This window comes from Gorilla gorilla, chromosome 20 (assembly GCF_029281585.2).
Source record: "Gorilla gorilla gorilla isolate KB3781 chromosome 20, NHGRI_mGorGor1-v2.1_pri, whole genome shotgun sequence".
NCBI lineage: Eukaryota > Metazoa > Chordata > Mammalia > Primates > Hominidae > Gorilla > Gorilla gorilla.
In genome coordinates, this window is record NC_073244.2 from 57,928,758 (window position 1) to 57,948,487 (window position 19,730).

At 51.2% G+C, this 19,730-nt stretch overlaps 2 protein-coding genes across 3 annotated transcripts in view; both read right to left on the reverse strand.

The window, feature by feature from the left end:
* The window catches only part of CCDC8 (coiled-coil domain containing 8), a 49,237-nt gene extending 41,752 nt beyond the window's left edge, over positions 1-7,485 (reverse strand). The window contains exons 1-2 of one of the 2 annotated variants that reach the window (XM_019014352.4): positions 7,363-7,485; positions 1,293-3,888 (exon numbers count right to left, since the gene is read on the reverse strand). In XM_019014352.4, coding sequence (XP_018869897.2) covers positions 1,885-3,525 — 1,641 coding nt within the window. In that variant the 5' untranslated portion in view covers positions 3,526-3,888; positions 7,363-7,485 and the 3' untranslated portion in view covers positions 1,293-1,884. Of the gene's footprint in view, positions 3,889-4,234; positions 4,384-7,362 lie in introns of those variants that run through there. The other variant, XM_019014351.4, reaches the window with a different exon arrangement.
* Positions 7,486-14,195: 6,710 nt separating this feature from the next.
* On the reverse strand, positions 14,196-18,464 carry PNMA8C (PNMA family member 8C). Its single transcript, XM_019014388.3, has 2 exons — positions 16,142-18,464; positions 14,196-14,477 (listed from the first exon to the last, which is right to left on the reverse strand). The coding sequence occupies exon 1, from the start codon at positions 17,888-17,890 to the stop codon at positions 17,276-17,278; it is 615 nt and encodes a 204-aa protein (XP_018869933.1). The 5' UTR covers positions 17,891-18,464; the 3' UTR covers positions 14,196-14,477; positions 16,142-17,275.
* Between the last annotated feature and the right edge of the window lie 1,266 nt (positions 18,465-19,730).

Below are 19,730 nucleotides of genomic sequence, written 5' to 3' on the forward strand. Positions count from 1 at the left end.
GGGTGGTGGGATAGAATTCTTTACTTTCCTGAGGAAAAAAATAAGAAACTTAGGCCAGGCCTGCAACCAGTTAGGAAGACAGACTGGCCATTGGACCTCCATGAACTCTCTTTTCTCCTGCCCTCAGCAAGGCTAGAGTGTGGTCATTTGCTGTTTTTCACTGCTAGGGGTTGTGGGGACACAAGACAATACAGGCCCCCAGCTTCCTCCTAACCTCCACAGGGCTTTAGCAACCCAATTTCTTCCCAATTATAGGAAGCAGTTGGCCGCGCGCAGTGGCTCATGCCTGTAATCCCAGCACTTTGGGAAGCAGAGGTGGGCAGATCAGTTGAGGTTAGGAGTTGAAGACAAGCTTGGCCAATATGGTGAAACCTCATCTCTACTAAAAATACAAAAATTAGCCAGGTGTGGTGGCACACACCTGTAGTCCCAGCTATTCGGGAGGCTGAGGGAGGAGAATCGCTTGAACCAGGGAGGCGGAGGTGGCAGTGAGCCGAGATCGTGCCACTGCACTCCAGCCTGGGAGACAGAGAGTGAGATTCCATCTCCAAAAAGAAAAAAAAAAAGCAGCCGCAATTAATGCACAATACACACAGCCTCTTTTTTTTTTTTTGAGACAGAGTCTCACTCTGTCACTAGGCTGGAGTGCAATGGCACAATCTCGGCTCACTGCAACCTCCACCTCCTGGGTTCAAGAGATTCTCTTGCCTCAGCCTCCCGAGTAGCTGGGACTACAGGCGTGCGCCACAAGGCCAGTCTAATTTTTGTATTTTTATTAGAGACGGGGTTTCACCATGTTGGCCAGGATGGTCTCGATCTCTTGACCTCGTGATCCACCTGCCTCGGCCTCCCTAAGTGCTGGGATTACAGGCGTGAGCCACCATGCCCAGCCAACCACAGCCCCTCTTTTGGGCCTTTTCCTATTGCAATGATTTTTCAATGTGTCCAGTGGCCGAGTTGCCCAGATGTCTGTGGAGCTTGATGCAAACAGAATTCAGAGCCACACAGGCACCGCTAGCAAATCCACACCTCTGGTGCCGAGGGCCCCAGAATCTGTGTTTTGAATGCATTTTTCAGACCCTTTTACTGTACCTTATAACCAAGATCGGGTGAGGTGTGCAAACCAAGGGCCCTGTCCCCTCCAAACTAGCAGAGCCCGGGGCATGAGGATGGCAAGCGAAGTGACAACATAAACACAGGTGTCTCCATCATCAAGGATGGGAGTGGAACGGACAGCAAGGGCCAGGTCACCCCCAGAGCATTCGTCAGTTGTCAAGTCCAAAGCTAAGAAATCAGTTCATAAATTTTTTTTATTTGCATGTTGGCTCAAGCCCTCTTTTTAAGTCCAAGGAGGCAGTCCACATTAAGTGTGCAGGCAAAAAAGAGATGGAAAAAGGAGTCAGTTTCTCCCCTGCCCTCCCTCTCTCCCTTTATCAACCTGAGCACCTTGAGTTGCATTTGAGGAAATTAAAACTATAGGTGACGCAACCCCATTGTATCGAATTCTTTCTTTACATTTTTTGGGTTGCTACAAGGAATCAGTATTTTTTTTTTTTTTAAATCAGATGGTGTGTGTGGTGGCTCACATCTGTAATCCCAGCATTTTGGGAGGCCGAGGCAGGAGGATCACTTGAGGCCAGAAGTTTGAGGCTGCAGTGATTTATGATCATGCCACTGCACTCCAGCCTGGGCAACAGAGTGAGACCCTGTCTCTAAAAAATTTTTAAAAAATCAATGCATGAACAAAACTTTAACAAGAGAATAAAGAGGGTTGTTAGGTGGAGATGTGGCCAGCACTCCACCTCCACTTTCAAGTTCGGAGGCAGAGCATCTCTCCCTCCCACACTTGGAGGGAGGGCCCGTGAGCTGTCTTTAGCCCTCACCTCACAGCTGGTCTTCTTGCTCTCCCTGCTTAGCTTCTGCTCTGGCCTCGGCCCTCAGCACCCTGAGGTTCCTGGCCTCGCCTGCCCTGGGGACTCTCTTGGGCAGGGTTGGCAACCGGGGAGTGTGCCAGAAGGCTCTCCGGCGCTTGCGAAACCACGAAAAGCGTCCAGGGGTCTGGAACCTCACTGTCTTGACCTGTTTCCGGGCCCTGGCTCCTGGAGCTGTTCCTGTGGTCCCTTGGGCAGCTGAGACTTCAGCTTCCTGGATACCTGGGGCCCCTGCCCTCTGATTATGTGCAGCCTCTGCCCTCTGGTTATCTGCGCCCTGTGACCTCTGGTCAGCTGGGGCCTGTGCCCTCTGATTATCTGCACCCTGGACAGCTGGGGCCCTTTCCCTCTGGTCATGTACGGCCTCTTCCCTTTGATTATCTGTAGCCTCTGACCCCTGGTCAGCTGGGGCCTCCGCCCTCTGATTATCTGCAGCCTCTTCCCTCTGGTTATCTGCGCCCTGTGACCTCTGCTCAGCTGGGGCCTCTGCCCTCTGATTATCTGCAGCCTCTTCCCTCTGGTTATCTGCAGCCTCTGCCCCCTCCTCAGCTGGGGCCCCTGCCCTCTGATTATCTGCAGCCTCTTCCCTCTGATTATCTGCAGCCTCTGTTCCCTGGTCAGCTGGGGCCCCTGCCCTCTGATTACCTGCAGCCCCTTCCCGCTGGTCAGCTATGGCCTCTTCCCTTTGACTATCTGCAGCATCTCCCCCCTGATCAGCCTCGATGTCTGCCCCCTGACCTGTGGGTGCTGTCTGCTCCTTCCTGCGGCGCCGAAAGGAGACCCAGTTGATCTTGGGCCTCCATCGCCTAGGGGAGGCCTGGGGCACACAAACATCTCCCGCGTTTCCCAGGCGATCCCCGGGGCTGGTGCCCTCTGGCGCCGATGATACCCCTGCGCTCTCCACTGCGGTGGAGGCCAGCCGGGCCTCGCCCACCCCGGGGCCCGTCCTCGGCGCCCAACCCTTCACCCTCCGCTTCAGCTTCCCCCAGGACACCTGGCTGACATACTCCCGCCACCTGTCCGCTTTGGACAGCTGAGGCCCCAGGTTGTCCTCAAACATGGGCACTGGCAGGTTGACGCGGCGGCGGGCAGGCGGCGCGCTGGGCTGCTTCTCCTGTCGCCGGAGGAAGGCCTCGACCAGTTCCTCATCATCCTCACTCTCCAGGTCGCTTCCCAGGAACTTGCTGCCCAGGTAGCTGACGGGCATTTTGCGCACCTTCTTGCCCCGCCGCGGGCCCTGGCGGCTCTTGTCTCTGGAGGTCTCGAAGTCGCTGAACTCGCTGTCGCTGGCGTTGCTACTGTCGTACGTGCCCACGACCAGCCGGGGCGGAGGAGTCACCATCTGCTGCACTCTCCTCCTCACTCGGGGCTCCTTGGGCTTTTTGGGGGGCTGGGGCGGGTGCGGGGTGCTCTTCTCGATGACGCGGGCCACGTCCTCCAGGGTGCGGCCCTCTTCTTCCAGGAACTGGGTCAGCCGCTCCCGAAATTCTGCTTCCTTGGTGGCGGGCTTAGAGATGACTCTCCAGACGCCCCCGGCCAGCCTGACCTCCCGGGGGATGAGCAAATAGTCGACGTCCTCCCCGATCTGCAGCATCCCCACCGTGGAGTCCTCCTCCTTGCGGAACACCTTGCCGATCTTCTTAAACGTCCCCACGGGCTTTAGGGCTTCCACGAGGACGTCCAAATCCACATCTTTGCAGACATCGGGGACGCTCCAAAGAATGAGGCAGTCGGGGGACGGCAGGAAGCCCCAGGGGAACCAGCCCCCCACGTGGCTTTTCTCGAGAGTCTTTAAGATCTCCAGGGTGGTATCTGGGGTGAGGGGGTAATGAGCCCCAACAAACTACTGTAGCCCTTAGTCTTGAGGGAGGGACTGGATGGGGGGAGTTCCAGCAACGCTGACCGGAGAGTCTCACCTCCCCAGCCAGGGACGAGCCAACGCCTCCGCTCTCTTCGCCTGCAACAAGTACAGTCTTGATCAAGTACGGCTCCCCCACCAAGGACTTGGGGGAATCAATTTCCAGGATGCCTACGTGAGCCGGGGGCGAGGTCAGTCCCAAGGCTCAAGGCCCACTCCAAGCTGGAAACGTGGTGTCCCAGCTCCAAGTTGGGGCGCGCGGGCTGCCAACGACTCTTCCTGCCCCAGGCCCCAGGGACGCGGCTGGAACTTGGGACAGGACTTCGCAGACAAAGACGGTCCAGTCGAGGCTATTCAATATGGCCGAGGCGCTGGGAGGCCCCAGCCCGGCCCCCCAGTAGGGTCTCCCGCCCCCAGGCAGGCCGCCACCCAGCTCCAGGCTGACCTTGACGCGCCGCAGCCTGCCAGCCCGCGCGCTTAGAGCTCTGCACGGTGGAGCGCGCGGGCAGGAAGTTCCTCCTCGCCCTCCGCCAGAATGAGGCCCACCTTCCCCCGTCTCATCTTACACTCCCAGACTCTGGAAGACTGACAGGGGGGCTGTCCACTCCCTTCGGGGCGGCCTCCTTCCCCTCCCCCACAGGGGTGTGGCCGCGCCCCGGGCCTAGCTGGGCCCATTGCTTCCCAGCGAAGCGGCAGTGGCCCACGTCAGCACCTTTCCTGAAAGGCAGCGGTTCCCAAACCTGCCATCCGAAATGTGCAAGTTTCCAGCCAAGTCCGGGAGGTGGGTGTGCTAGTGGATTCTACTTTTTGAGAGCCACTGGCACCACAGATTAGCATTTTAAATTCACGCGACTATCGGTACCCGTACACCTATATGCGTGGGTAGAGAAATGGGTACCGGGGTCTTACTGCAACAGTCCCACTGTGGCGCTTGGCAGGTCAGGGCTCAACACATATTTTTGAGGGGATGAATAAACCCAAATGTTCATGGCCAGGCGCGGTGGCTCATGCCTGTAATGCCAGCACTTTGGGAGGCCCAGGTGGGTGGAACACTTGAGGCCAGGAGTTCGAGACCAGCCTGCCCAACATGGTGAAACCCTCGTCTCTACAAAAAATACAAAAATTAGCCGGGTGTGGGTGGTGCGCGTGCGTAGTCCCAAGCTACGCGAGAGGCTGAGGCAGGAGAATGGCGTGAACCTGGGAGGTGGAGGTTGCAGAGATCGCGCCACTGCACTCCGGCCTCGGCAACAGAGGGAGACTGTCTCAAAAAAACAAAAGTGCAAAAAAAAAACACCTACAAATAAACAACAACAAAAAACCCTAAAAGTTCATGAGTAGAGACTGCCTCTATTTTATGGTAGTATCTTACAGTGAAATATTTTGCAACTTCGAAAAAAGAATGAGATGGCTAAGGATAGGCACGGTTTATGAGGCGCTTCCTATGTAGTAGGCACCATTCCCAGTGCTTTCTATGAATGAACTCAGGAAATCCTTGCTATAACAGGAGACTGGTAGCATGAGTACAATTCCCATTAGACAGCTGAGGAAACTGAGGCCCACGGACATAAAACCACACTCTCAAGGTCACAGCCATGGGGAGTGGTTGAGTTTGGATTTGAATCCAGAATAGTCTGCCTTTTGTGTCGACCAAAGAGTCAAGATGGCCAGGCGCGGTGGCTCACGCCTGTAATCCCAGCCCTTTGGGAGGCTGAGGCGGGCAGATCACGAGGTCAGGAGATCGAGACCATCCTGGCTAACGCGGTGAAACCCTGTCTCTACTAAAAATACAAAAACATTAGCCGCGCGTGGTGGTACGTGCCTGTAGTCCCAGCTACTCGTGAGGCTGAGGCAGGAGAATCTCTTGAACCCGGGAGGCGGAGGTTGCAGTGAGCCGCGATCGCACCACTGCACTCCAGCCTGGGCGACAGAGCAAGACTCCGTCTCAAAAGAAAAGAAAAGAAAAAAAGAAAAGAAAAGAAAAGAAAAGAAAAGAAAAGAAAGAGAAAGAAGGAAAGAAGGAAAGAAGGAAAGAAAGAAAGAAAAGAATCAAGATGTGGACCAATGCTAGTCGCATTCGGCCGGGAGCTCTGTTCTTGAGACGCGAGTCTACCGAAGCTCCCGCCAGTTGAGAGGCGAGTCTGCCGAAGCTCCCGGCCGAAAAAAGCCAAATCCTTCCTTAACCCGGTGTCTGAGGGGTTTTGTCCGTGGCTCCTCCTGCTACAGTACATGCGAATAGCATTGGTCCACATCTTTGGAACCAGGCATCCAGAGACATGTTGAATAGGCCTCGTTGTTAGGAACCCTCAGAGGTACATGGTAAGGCCAGTGCCATCGATCATCTTTTTACAGATGGGGAAACTGAGGCTGGTCTGAAGTTGCACAGCTCTGAGTGGTGGATCTAATATTAGAACCAGATCTTGGGCACTAGCATTTAAAACACTAGCTGACGCTAAAGATACAGCTAATCCCCTTCTCCTAAATGTGTTGCACCATTTAACCACTTAGCAGCCACAATACTTGCAGCCACTCTTGCCTGGATGTGTACAAATCCCCCTCACTGGGCTCCGCGCCTCCCCATCACTGCTTGCAACCCAGGCCCCATCCAGAAGCTGGGGGCATCTTTTAAAAACTTAGGTCCGATCTGTCTCTACTCTTTTGAAAATTCTCCATCTCAGGCTGGGTGCCGTGGCTCACGCCTTTAATCCAGCACTTTGGGAGGCTGAGGCGGGTGGATCACCTGAGGTCCGGAGTTTGAGACCAGCCTGGCCAACACGGCAAAACCCCATCTCTACTAAAAAATACAAAAATTGCCGGGCGCGGTGGCTCACGCTTGTACTCCCAGCATTTTGGGAGGCTGAAGCGGGTGGATCACCTGAGGTCAGAAGTTTGAGACCAGCCTGGCCAACATGGTGAAACCCCGCCTCTACTAAAACTACAAAACAAACTGTCTTGGTGGCGCATGCCTGTAATCCCAGCTACTCCGGAGGCTCACGCAGGAGAATCGCTTGAACCCAGGATTCAGAGGTTGCAGTGAGCTGAGACTGTGCCATTGCACTCCAGCCTGGGCAACAAGAGCGAAACTCCGTCTCGAAAACAAACACAAAGAAAGAAAACAAAGAAAGAAAGACAGAAAGAAAGAAAAAGAAAGAAAGAAAGAAAGAAGGAAGGAAGGAAGGAAGGAAGGAAGGAAGGAAGGAAAGAAAGAAAGAAAGAAAGAAAGAAAGAAAGAAAGAAAGAAAGAAAGAAAGAAAGAAAGAAAGAAACAAGAATTAGCCGGGCGTGCTGGCACATGCCTGTAATCCCAGCTACTGGGGAGGCTGAGGCAGGAGAATCGCTTGAACTGGGAGGCGGAGCTTGCAGTGAGCCAAGATCGCGCCACTGCACTCCAGCTTGGGCAACAGAGCGAGACTCCGTCTCAAATAAATAAATAAATGTGATCTTATTTAACTCATAAAGGAACCAGGCAAATTTTTAAAGAGGGAACGGAGGAAAAAGAGACGGGCGAGAGGGAAAGAAAAGATGTGGGGGCTTAGGGGAAGTTAAGGTCTCAGCGAGCGGCCTGTTCACAATTACCGGCTTATTCAGGTTGTTTTTCTCTTGCAGAGCCAGGTCGTTGGGCTTCGCTGGATTTTTCTCCTCTTTCTCCCTGGCTCAGTCCCAGCCGCCGCGCTCAGCCCCCGGGCCTCCCGCGGCCCCGCCCCTCCCCTCCCTCTCGCACAGTTTGTGGCCTCCGCAGTCCGGCGGTCTCCATGGCAACCACGGGACGCGCTCCTCCGCGCGGATCAAAGCTAAGCGGGTGGGGCGGAGGCGGACTAGAGTGCAATGGCGCAATCTCCGACTCACCACAACCTCCACCTCCCACGTTCAAGCAATTCTCCTGCCTCAGCCTCCAGAGCAGCTGGGATTACAGGCCACCCCACCCAGCTAATTTTGTATTTTTAGTAGAGACGGGATGTCTCCATGTTGATCAGGGTGGTCTCGATCTCGAACCTCAGGTGATCCACCCACCTTGGCCTCCCAAAGTGCTGGGATTACAGGCGTGAGCCACTGCACCTGGCTTTTTTTTTTTTTTTTTTTTTGATGTTAATTTTAGAATTTATCTCACAGAGATTTTTTTTCCCCCATCATCCTAAATTATTTTCATCACAGCACTTACCACTTTCTGTTTTTGTTTTTTTTTTTTTCTTTGAGACAGGGTCTCACTCTGTCACCCAGGCTGAAGTGCAGTGGCATGATCATGGCTCACTGTAACCTCGAAATCTTGGGCTCAAGCAATCCTCCCACCTCAGCCTTCTGAGTGTCTGGGGCTACAGGTGTGTGCCACATGCCTGGCTATTTTTAAAAATTTTTTGTAGAGAGGTATTCTCATTATGTTGCCCAGACTGGTCTTGAACTCCTGGCCTCAACTGATGCTCCTGCCTCTGGGTCTCAAAGTGCTGGGATTACAGGCAAGAGGCACCACGCTGGGCCTATTTGTATGTACTTATTTATTATTTCACCCTATTAGAATACTATCCCCATGAGGTCTGGGATATGAGTCTGGTTTGTTCACTGCTGAAGTCTCAGCATCTAGAACACTTCAGGTAGGAGCTACAAATATTTATTAACTGAATGAATGCTGAGAATTGCACTAGATTTATTACTATAAAATGTGTTTTCACTTAATGTCCTTCTGTATCAGTGCGTGCCAGTCTGTTTTCATTTGTCACGACAGCTTCCATCTTTATTCCTTCAAGCCAGGAACATGACACTGATAATAATTCATTTTTACTGAGCACCTACTTTATCCGTGGCCCTGTGCATTTTCTCATTCAGTCCTTAGAACCCTTCCTTAAGCAAGTGTTATTCCTATTTTTCAGATTAAAAAAAAACTGAGTCCAAAGAAAGTCACACCGCTAGGTAGTGGCAGAGCCAAGCTTTGAATCACTCAGGTTTATTAGATTCCAATCTCCACACACTTTTTGTTTGTTTGTTTGTTTGTTTGTTTGTTTGTTTGTTTGTTTTGAGACAGGGTCTTGCTCTGTCGCCCAGTGATACGATTTCTGCTCACTTCAGCCTCGACCTCCTGGGCTCAAGCTATCCTCCCATCTCAGCCTCCCAAGTAGCTGGGACTACAGGCCCATGTCACCATGCCCAGCTAATTTTTTGTAAAGTTGGAGTTTCGCCATGTTTTCCAGGCTAATCTCAAACTCCTGGGCTCAAGTGATCCTCCTACCTCAGCCTTCCAAAGTGCTGGCATTATAGATGGAAGCCACCATGCCTGGCCCCAATCTCCACACTCGGTGGGGTGGATCGCTTGAGCCCAGGAGTTCAAGACCAGCCTGGGCAACATAGCAAAACCCCATCTCTACAAAAATAGTACAAAAAATTAGCTGAACGTGGTGGTGCACGCCTGTAGTCCCAACTACTCGGGAGGCTGAGGTGGGAGGAGCATCATCTGAGCATAGGATGTCCAGGCTGCAGTGAGCCATTATCGCACCACTACACCCCAGCCTGGGTGACAGTGAGACGCTGTCTCAAAAAAGTTTAGAAAAAAGAGGCCAAGGGCTGGGCACGGTGGCTCGCGCCTGTAATCCCAGCACTTTGAGAGGCCGAGGCGGGCAGATCACAAGGTCAGGAGATCGAGACCATCCTGGCTAATACGGTGAAACCCCATCTCTACCAAAAATACAAAAAATTAGCCGGCCGCGGTGGCAGGTGCCTGTAGGCCCAGCTACTCGGGAGGCTGAGGCAGGAGAATGGCGTGAACCCGGGAGGCGGAGGTTGCAGTGAGCCGAGATCGCACCAAGGCACTCCAGCCTGGGAGACAGAGTGAGACTCTGTTTCAAAAAAAAAAAAAAAAAAGAAAAGAAAAGAAAGAAAGAAAAAGAAAAAGGAGGCCAAGGAAGATACCACAGAGGCAAAGCCGTACAGAGTGGAGGAGGCGATGTGGATGTAACCCTGCAGGCAGAGGCTGGAGAGATGCAGTCAGCAGCCAAGGAACTCCTGGAGCCACCGGAAGCTTGAAGAGGCAAGCAAGTTCCTCCGCCTGGAGCCTCTGGAAGGAGCTCAGCCTTGCCAACAGCTTGATTTTGGATTTCTGTCCTCCAGAACCATGGGAGAATACATTTGTGATGTTTTAAGCCATCTAGTATATGGTAATGTGTCACAACAGCCACAGGAAACGAATACAGAGCCCGTTGTGTGGCCACGAATTCCCCTGAGTCCAGTGAGGGCAATTCCAAATTAAAACATGCTAATTTTATTCTGTGACCTTGTCTCTCAGGAATAATTATCCCTGAAGTGAAAGAATTCTTGGACAGTGTCCTGCGCCCTAGGAATTACATATGGGTGACGGGCACCTTGGAAGTGGTGGGGTTTTTGGGGTTTTTTTTTTTTTTTTTAGACTGAGTCTCGGTGTGTTGCCCAGGCTAGAGTGCAGTGGCCCCATCTTGGCTCACTACAACTTCCACCTCCCGGGTTCAAGCAATTCTGCCTCAGCCTCTGGAGTACGTGGGATTATAGGCATGCGCTACCATGCCCAGTTAATTTTTGTATTTTTAGTAGAGACGGGCTTTCACCATGTTGGCCAGGCTGGTCTCAAACTCCTGACCTCAAGTGATCCAACCACTGTGGCCTCCCAAAGTGCTGGGAATACAGGCGTGAGCCACTGTGCCCAACCACTGCTCTGATTTCTGTCCCTATAGTGTTTTTTTAGTTTTATATAAAAGGAAGTATATAGTGTGTGTCCTTTTTGGTCTGACTTCTTTGACTCCGCATAACGCTTCTGAGGTTCACCAATGTTGCTGTATGCATCTGAGGTTCATTCCTTTTTATTTTTTTGAGACGGAGTCTTACTCTGTCACCAAACTGTGACAGGAGGAGTGCAGCAGCACAATCTTGGCTCACCACAACCTCCGCCTCCCCGGTTCAAGCAATTCTCCTGCCTCAGCCTCCCGAGTAGCTGGGACTACAGGCACCCGCCACCACGCCCAGCTAGTTTTTGTCTTTTTAGTAGAGATAGGGTTTCACCATGTTGGCCAGGATGGTCTCGATCTCTTGACCTCATGATCTGCCCGCCTCAGCCTCCCAAGGTGCTGGGAGGGCGACTGCGCCCGGCCAGTACATTCTTTTTTGTTGCTAGGTCATATTCTGTTGCATGAATACATTGCAGTTGGTTTATTCATTCACCTGTCGTCGGCCATCGAGTTGTTTCTAGTTTTTGGTTGTTAGAAATAAAGCTGCTGCCGGGCGCCATGGCTCACGCCTGTAATCCCAGCACTTTGGGAGGCCGAGGTGGATGGATCACGAGGTCAGGAGATCGAGACCATCCTGACTAACACAGTGAAACCTCGTCTCTACTAAAAATACAAAAAAATTAGCTGGGCGTGGTGGCGGGCGCCTGTAGTCCCAGCTACTAGGGAGGCTGAGGCAGGAGAATGGCGTGAACCCTGGAGGCGGAGCTTGCAGTGAGCTGAGATCGCGCCACTGCACTCCAGCCTGGGTAACAGAGTGAGACTCCGTCTCAAAAAATAAAAAATAATAATAAAAAAAAGAAAGCCTGAAGGGCGACTGAAAGTCAGAGGGAACAGCAGGTAAAGAGCCGTGTGCTCTGTGCCCACCTAGGCACATATGCCCACCCCTTCCCTGTCCCCCCCAACTTCCTGCCCCATCAGCCGGGGGTCCCACAGCACCAGAGGACACATGCAGCTGGGATATACATATATATATGTTTTTTTCCTTTTTGAGACAGAGTCTTACTCTGTCACCCAGGCTGGAGTGCAATAGCATGATCTTGGCTCACTGGAACCTCTGCCTCCCAGCTTTATGCTATTCTCCCACCTCAGCCTCCCGAGTAGCTGGGATTACAGGTGCGCAACACCACGCCCGGCTAATTTTTGTATTTTTAGTTGAGATGAGGTTTCACCATGTTGGCCAGGCTGGTCTCAAACTCCTAGCCTCAAGTGATCCACCTGCCTCATTCTCCAAAAGTGCTGGGATTACAGGCGTGAACCACTGCACCTGGCCGGAATCACAAGTTATGTGTCGGTCACTCAGAGACTCAGAGACTGCCTTCAGAATCCCTGTTTCTCACCAAGGACTGCTGGGAGGAGGCCTCAGGGTGCTGTCTCCCTGGATTCACCAAGACCCCATTCCTCTTTGTGCTGTGCCAGCCCTCCATGTGGTGGAGCACATGGGCTCTGGAGCTAGGCTGCCTGGGTTCAAATTCTGGCTCTATCACTCTGTGGCTGTGTGATCTTGGGTCAGTTCCTTCACCTCTCTGAGCCTTGGCTTCCTTCTCTGCAAAATGGCAGTTGTAATGAGACTTAACCTCATGGAGAGGTTGTGAGCAGTTCACGAGACCATGATAGGTATTGGCACAGAACCCAGGGATGGTAAATGCTCACAGTTATTAGAAAAGGCAGAGTGGGCCAGGCATGGTGGCTCATGCCTGTAATCCCAGCACTTTGGGAGGCCAAGGCGGGCAGATCACAAGGTCAGGAGATTGAGACCATCCTGGCTAACATGGTGACGCCCTGACTCTACTAAAAATACAAAAAATTAGCCGGGCGTAGTGGCACGTGCCTTTAGTCCCAGCTACTTGGGAGGCTGAGGCAGGAGAATCACTTGAACCTAGGAGGTGGAGGTTGCAGTGAGCCAAGATCGCACCACAACACTCCAGCCTGGGTCACAAAGCGAGACTCCATCTCAAAAAAAAAAAAAAAGCAGTGTGGTCTAGCTGTTTGTAGACTCAGTTCCGGTTCACATCCTGGCTCTGTTTACAAATCGTGTGGCTCTGTGCCTCAGTTTCCAAATCTGGAGAATGAGATTGTATCAATCTCATGGTGTTGAGTCTTATGAGGATTAAATTAATTGTTTGTGTAAAATGCTTAGAATAGTGCCTGGTAGATATGATTATTCAATATGCACAAAGATTATTCTCTGCTCTAAGCCCCTACTTAGAACCAGAGCGTGTACTGCAGTTTCAAACAGGCCCTCAGAGTGCCACCCACCTCTTTCTTGTTTCTCAAGGAATCCTGAAGAATTTCTTCTGCCCAGCCGTTTACCAGAGAAATCATGCTCTATGACTCCGATGTCAGCTGGGGCCTCCCAGACTGAGAGAGACCCGAATCAGTGTTAGGAGCACAGAATGTGGTCAGAGGCCTGTTTTCAATTCCTGTTGTGCTTTGCTCTGTAGCCTTAGACAAGTTACTTAGCCTTTCTGAGCTTTACTTTCTTCATCCATAGAATGAGATGATGATCTTAATAATAGTACAGTTTGATCATCTAATCTCTTATCTGGTCTTTTTTTTTTTTTTTGAGATGTAGGGGGGTATCACTCTGTCATCCAGGCTGGAGTGCAGTGGTGCAATCACAGTTCACTGCAGCCTTGATCTGCTGGCCTCAAGCGATCCTTCCACCTCAGCCTCCAGAGTAGCTGGGACTACAGGTGCATGCCACCTTGCCTAATTTTTTTTTTTTTTTTTTTTTTTAGTTTTTGTAGAGATAGGGGTCTTGCTGTGTTGACCAGGCTGGTTTTGAACTCCTGGCCTCAAGCAATTCTCCCACCTTGGCCTCCCAAAGTACTGGGATTACAGGCGTGACCCACTGCACCTAGCCCACTACAGAAGTATTGATGGAATTATAAGGGCTTCCTGCATCCCCCTGGGAAGTAAATTCTACAATATAAGGTATAGTCACTGTATCATTTTTCTAAAATCCAAAACTCTGAATTCTGAACCACATATACCCCTGAAACCACACCTGGCTGAGGGTTTTTATAAGGGATTGTGGACCTATAGGGCCATAACTCACAGGGTTGGCAGGATATGATGGGTTAATGATATGAAGGAATGTGGCATAGTGCCTGGAACACAAGATAGCTGTTACTGTTTTTATTTCAGTTAAATTGTTTCACCTTTCACACCAGCCACTGGAAAATGACCTGACATCCTGAGAAGTCCGTAGGATAAAAGAAAGCTGTGTTTCCGCCGGGCGCGGTGGCTCACACCTGTAATCCCAGCACTTTGGGAGGCAGAGGCGGGCAGATCATGAGGTCAGGAGATCGAGACTATCCTGGCTAACACGGTGAAACCCCAACTCTACTAAAAATACAAAAAAATTAGCCAGGCGTGGTGGCAGGTGCCTGTAGTCCCAGCTACTTGGGATGCTGAGGCAGGAGAATAGTGTGAACCCGGGAGGCGGAGCTTGCAGTGAGTCAAGATCACGCCACTGCACTCCAGCATGGGCAACAGAGAGAGACTCTGTCTCAAAAATAAGTAAGTACATAAAAATAAAAATAAATGCAGTCCTGGAAGACTTCAGGCCATGGAAGCAGTTTTCAGTACTTGTTTTAGCAGCCACATCATTTTTCCAAATTAAATCTTACATGGATTTCCCCCCATATGTCAAGGGGCAGACTATGATTTCATTAGCATACATTTATTTTATGAGTTCATATTTGTACAAAAGAGCATCTCAATCACAAAGAACAATGAAGAGTTTTAGCTGAACCCCCTTTTGAAATCAGGGGTTTACAGAAGCCAGACGCAGCCCTCCAATAGCTGGCACATTCAATTTACTTGTGAATTTTTGCTTGGGATTTGCCCTGCCAGTGATGTTTTCACTCAGCTAAGTAGCTTCAAATGGTGACAGTTTTGCATGACAACTTGCTTTGGAGTCCCAGGATACACTTTGGTCCAGAAAATCTTGAAAGAGAAGTGGTAGGATTTTGATTTCATGGGCAACATTGAACAACCGCGCATGTTGTGTATCACAAATATAAATGTTATACCCCTGAAATCCACAATAAGCACAAAATACAGTCTTCATGCTGCAATATGATAAGAAATGTCACACTATCCCTTATTATACAACGAATATGCCTTGATGGGAGAGCAGCATGCAACAAACACGCTGGAGGCTTTCGTAGCATTTATTCAAGCTCAGACTCTGGGATGCAACAACGAACACAGTAGTACAATATTCTGCGAGTGGGTGAGCCCAGGCTGGGCATTTACAAGGAATAGAAAGATCAGGCCGGGCGCGGTGGCTCACGCCTGTAATCCCAACACTTTGGGAGGCCGAGGTGGGCGGATCACAAGGTCAGGAGATTGAGACCATCCTGGCTAATACGATGAAACCCTGTCTCTACTAAAAATACAAAAATTAGCTGGGCGTGGTGGTGCGCACCTGTAGTCCCAGATACTCAGGAGGCTGAGGCAGGAGAATCACTTGAACCCAGGAAGCAGAGGCTGCAGTGAGCCAAGATCGTGCCGCTGCACTCCAGCCTGGGCTACAGAAGGAGACTCCATCTCAAAAAAAAAAAAAAAAAAAAAAAGAATCAACAGAGAAGCTGGGCGCAGTGGCTTATACCTGCAATCCCAGCACTTTGGGAGGCCGACGCGGGAGATTGAGACCATCCTGGCCAACATGGTGAAACCCTTTCTCTAGTAAAAATACAAAATTTAGCTGGACGTGGTGGTTCGTGCCTGTAATCCCAGCTACTAGGGAGGCTGAGGCAGGAGAATCGCTTGGACCAGGGAGTCAGAGGTTGCAGTGAGCTGAGATTGCACCTCTGCACTCCAGCCTGGTGACAGAGCGAGACTCTGTCTCAAAAAAAAAAAAAAAAAAAAAAAGACGTTAGGAGTCTCTGACATTACAACTTGGTAGGCTGAGTCTTTGTGTTGTGTGTTAAGTTACATTTTTGAAAAGAGATTCAGCTCAAACCTTTGCAGATCCTTGAACTAACAGAAGTTTGCAAATTAATAGGTCCGTTGTCTCTGAGCAAAAGATCTGCCTACTCACATGTATTTGGATTTTACCTGATTTTTAAAATTCTTCTTCACCTCAGTGTTAACGTCGTTCATTGGTAACTCTTGAAAATGGCCTCTTAATTATTTACCTCCTTTTGGACCATTGCCCAGAAGCCTTGCCTCTTCTTTAGAGAGTGGAGTTCACTCCTCCTCACCAAGCCAGAGCTTCTGGAATTTAACTTGGGGAGACTCACACCCTCACCCCAGGCGCCAATCGGGGCAGAAGGTCCCGCTTCTGACCCCTTCTGTAAGAGAGACTCAGCGTGTAGAGAAAGGCGACAGCTTTTCAAGAGCCGCTTACAGATCAGTGAGTTCCTCAGAGGTGGGGAGCAGGCAACTCACTCTCAGCCATGGTTTCTGCTTGACATGCGCAAAACAGGGTGGCCCACTCCGAACAAGTTTGTGCCAGAGGTACATTCAAGGTACATGCTTTTGAAACACAGAAAACGGCTCTAGACTTTGCAATAACAGGATTTCCAGGAGGGCGCAAAGCTAGAGGGGTCCGTGCCGCCCGCCTCCCCCCAGCAAGAGAGGCTGTCCCCAGAATCAGGCCGTACCCACGGTGACAGCCGAAGGAGGATGGCGGCCCTTCTCCCGAGTAAGGATCTCCCTGACACGTTCCTCCTGGATCTGCGTGAGTTTTCTTCAACTCCAGTAAGAGATCTGCAAAACCTTGGAATCCAGGACCGTTTCCACCTCCTCCATTTTCTGCAAAGGGCGCAGGCGCCTGGGGGCAGCCTGTGGTCTCCATAGCAACGGTCGGACGCGCTGCTAGGTTCTGGCTCTGACTGCGCCTGCGCGGCTGGTCCCGCGGGGTCTCCCGGGTGGCGGAAGATATTTGTGGGTCTTTGAGACCCTTCCTTGCTTAGAAATTACTCTCATCTACTCAGATGATACCCATACACATATTCAGGTGTTAACCCGCACACTCTCAAATATTACCCACAACTACTTTCAATTATACGCGGATGCCACCCACACACTCTAATGCTACCCACACTCACTAACGTGTATTCAAGTAACCCAAATGTTACCCGCACCTACTCAAATAGCTACTATGAGAGTCACGGGCAAGGTTTTGGTCTGTTTATTCCCCTTCTGTATCCCCAGTGCCTGGCACACTGTAGGTCCTCAGGAAATTTTGTTGGTTGCATGGATACATGGATGAATGAGCAATCCACACTCAACCAGATTTTATGATCATTCAGCTGTTACCCACATGTACTCAAATGCTACCTACGCTCACTCTGATGTCTCCAAGTAATTCAAATATTACCCACTTACTCTGAGTGCCATGAAGGCAGGGATTTTTATTGAGTTTACTCCCTTCCATATCCCCAGCTCCTGGAACAGTACCTGGAACATAGTAGGTATGCAATAAATATCTGTAGGATGAATAAATGAGCCACGGGCACCCAGACGTTAACCACACCCACTCAGATGTAACCCACAAGTTAGTTAACTCAGATAAAGATATCCACCTCTTTCGCACTAGTCAGATGTTACCTGTGCTATCCAAATGATACCCATTCTTACTCCAAAGTTACCCCCTCACTAGAGTCATTCCCACCCTCCCTTGCATTACCCACACTCACTCGCACTCCTTAAACGTAGTGAGGTGGTACCTACCCTCCCACAGTCATCACCCACACCCCCTCAGACACTCCCCACGCCCACCCGATGCCACCACCTCACAGCTTCTTGTCTGAGGCGTGATGCCGCCGGCGGTTTTTCTTGTTCTTCCTTTTGCCCCTCTTGCCAACTCCAGCCTTGCTCTCCTTCTCGGAGGAGTCCAGAGGTGGCACCACGTCCATCTGGACGGTGGCCCCAGCCTCCGGTTTCTCCCCCAGCCCAGGCACAGAGCACTTTCTTGCAGGCAGCTCTCTGGGGCCCGTGGCTGGGGGACACAGTTCCTGCCTCAGGACCCGGGCCATATCCTCCACCGTCCTGCCCTCGCTCTGCAGAAAGAGGTTCAGCTTGGTCAGGAATTCAATGTCCTGCTTCCGGGGCATGTAGACCACTCTCCACACACCGCCCTTGCCCTTGATCTCCCTGGGGACCACGGCGTAATTGATGTCCTCCGTCAGCTGAATGATGGCCGCCTTGGATTTATCTTCTTCCAGATAGGCCTTCCCAGCCACTTCGAACTTGCCTAGAGGTTTGAGGGGCAGCCGAATAATCTCTTCGAATTCCTCGTGGTTGCAGTCCTCTGGGATCCCCAGGATCATCAGGGACTTGTAACTGTCCACCTCCAGGGCCTTGCACCCGTGCTCCAACAGTGCAATGTCCTTCACCCCGAACAGCATCTTGCCCAACTCTTTGAGGCAGCAGTATGCCCGCTGGTGGACACCTGAGCTGCCTCGGGAATCCACGAAATTATCCAGGATGCCGCGATTCCTTCCCAAAGGCTACGAGAGAGTGAGGCCTCAGGGGCCGGAGGCCGCTCCCAGGACCCCTTCGTCCAGCTCAGTGAAGGATGCCCCCAGCCCCTGCCTGCAGGGCTGTGCAACGTCGGGGCTTCTGTGGCTCCCTCTGAGTGGGCTCGAAGATTCCCAGGGACTTACGCGTGCTGGAGAAGCAGAAGGCGGTGTTTGCCCCCTGACTCGTGGCTCCCGGGTCCTGGGCAAGGCTGCACCAAGGAGGGTCTAAAGATGATGCTTCCCCTTTCTTGGCGTGGCCTCCGAAGGTCTCACAGGCCCCAACGGTCTCTCCGGATCTGGGACTGCTGATCTCCCTGGGACAACTGCCAACGGAGTGTTGTAGGCGCGGCCCTGGCAGGCAGGGAGGCGCGTCCCTCACCGCTGGCCAAGAGGTTGCACTCAGTGTCCCGTGGCCGGACTAGGACGAGGATGTGGCCGCTGCACTTGCTCCTGCAGTGACGTCACCGCCTCCTTCCGCTCTGCGGCCTGGCGGTCTCCATGGCAACCGCTGGAGCATCCATCGCCTCTGCCATTGGCCGACTGGCCGCATTGAAATCAAGAGTCTGAGGGGGTCATTCGGAGGTGAGGGGTCGGCCACCAGCCATCAGAAGCGCCCGCGATTCTCCTTTGAATAATAGCCGATTCCAGGTGTGAGGGGACAGCGAATGTACAAGAGGCACCCGGGGCATCTTTTGGGGTCAGAAAGTAAGGAAGTGATTAAAAAAAAAAAAATGAGAACACCTGGAAAGACAGAGGAACCAGCCTGAAAGGCTCCCACTGGCCAACCCTGGGACAATTTGAGCATCAACGTTAAAAATGAAAGTAACAGATTATAACCCCTTGAATAAAATTAGAATCTATGAGTTGATGTAGATATAAGCACATGAATGCAAAGTTTGGTGAGGAATGTGAACTATCAAAGTACCTGCCCATATAATACTCATCAAAGGAAACAAATGTATCTTTACAGTGGAATGTTCTTGCATGTAGGACACACACGCACACACACACTATAATATTCAGAGCGATATGACAATTTAGACTCAAAATGCTTCAGGGGAGAAAACATTCTTTTTTTCCCTCTGTTGCCCAGGCTAGAGTGCAGTGGCCCGATCTCGGTTCATTGCAACCTCCGCCTCCCCAGTTCAAGCGATTCTCCTGCCTCAGCTTCCCAAGTAGCTGGGATTACAGGCATGTGCCACCACGCTCAGCTAATTTTTGTATTTTTAGTAGAGATGTAGTTTCACCATGTCGGCCAGGTTGGTCTTGAACTCCCAACCTCAGGTGATCCGTCCACCTCGGCCTCCCAAAATGCTAGGATTACAGGCCAGAGCCATTGCACCTGGCCGAGAAAACATTCTTTATACTATATTTGCAACTCTTCTGTAGGTTTATGGTTGTTTCAAATAAATGTTTAAAAATAAATAAGAAATGTCTCCCCCATATGATGACATCCACAATGTCTATTCCTCTCCTCCCCAGTCCTCATTAATAAAGCCAAAACATTTGGGTTAGGTCGACACCCTTTATACCCCCAGTTCCAGGGATAAGCCCTGATTGGCTTGAACCAATTAGCATAATCTCACCCCCCCTTCCCACAGTGATTGGTTCAGAAATGGTCACCCAGGTAACCTGGACAAAAAGCAATTAGTGCGTAATATGCCCCTCTTCTCTGAGATTGGTTAAAGGTTAGACACGTGAACTCAGTAAGTCCAATCAGAATGAA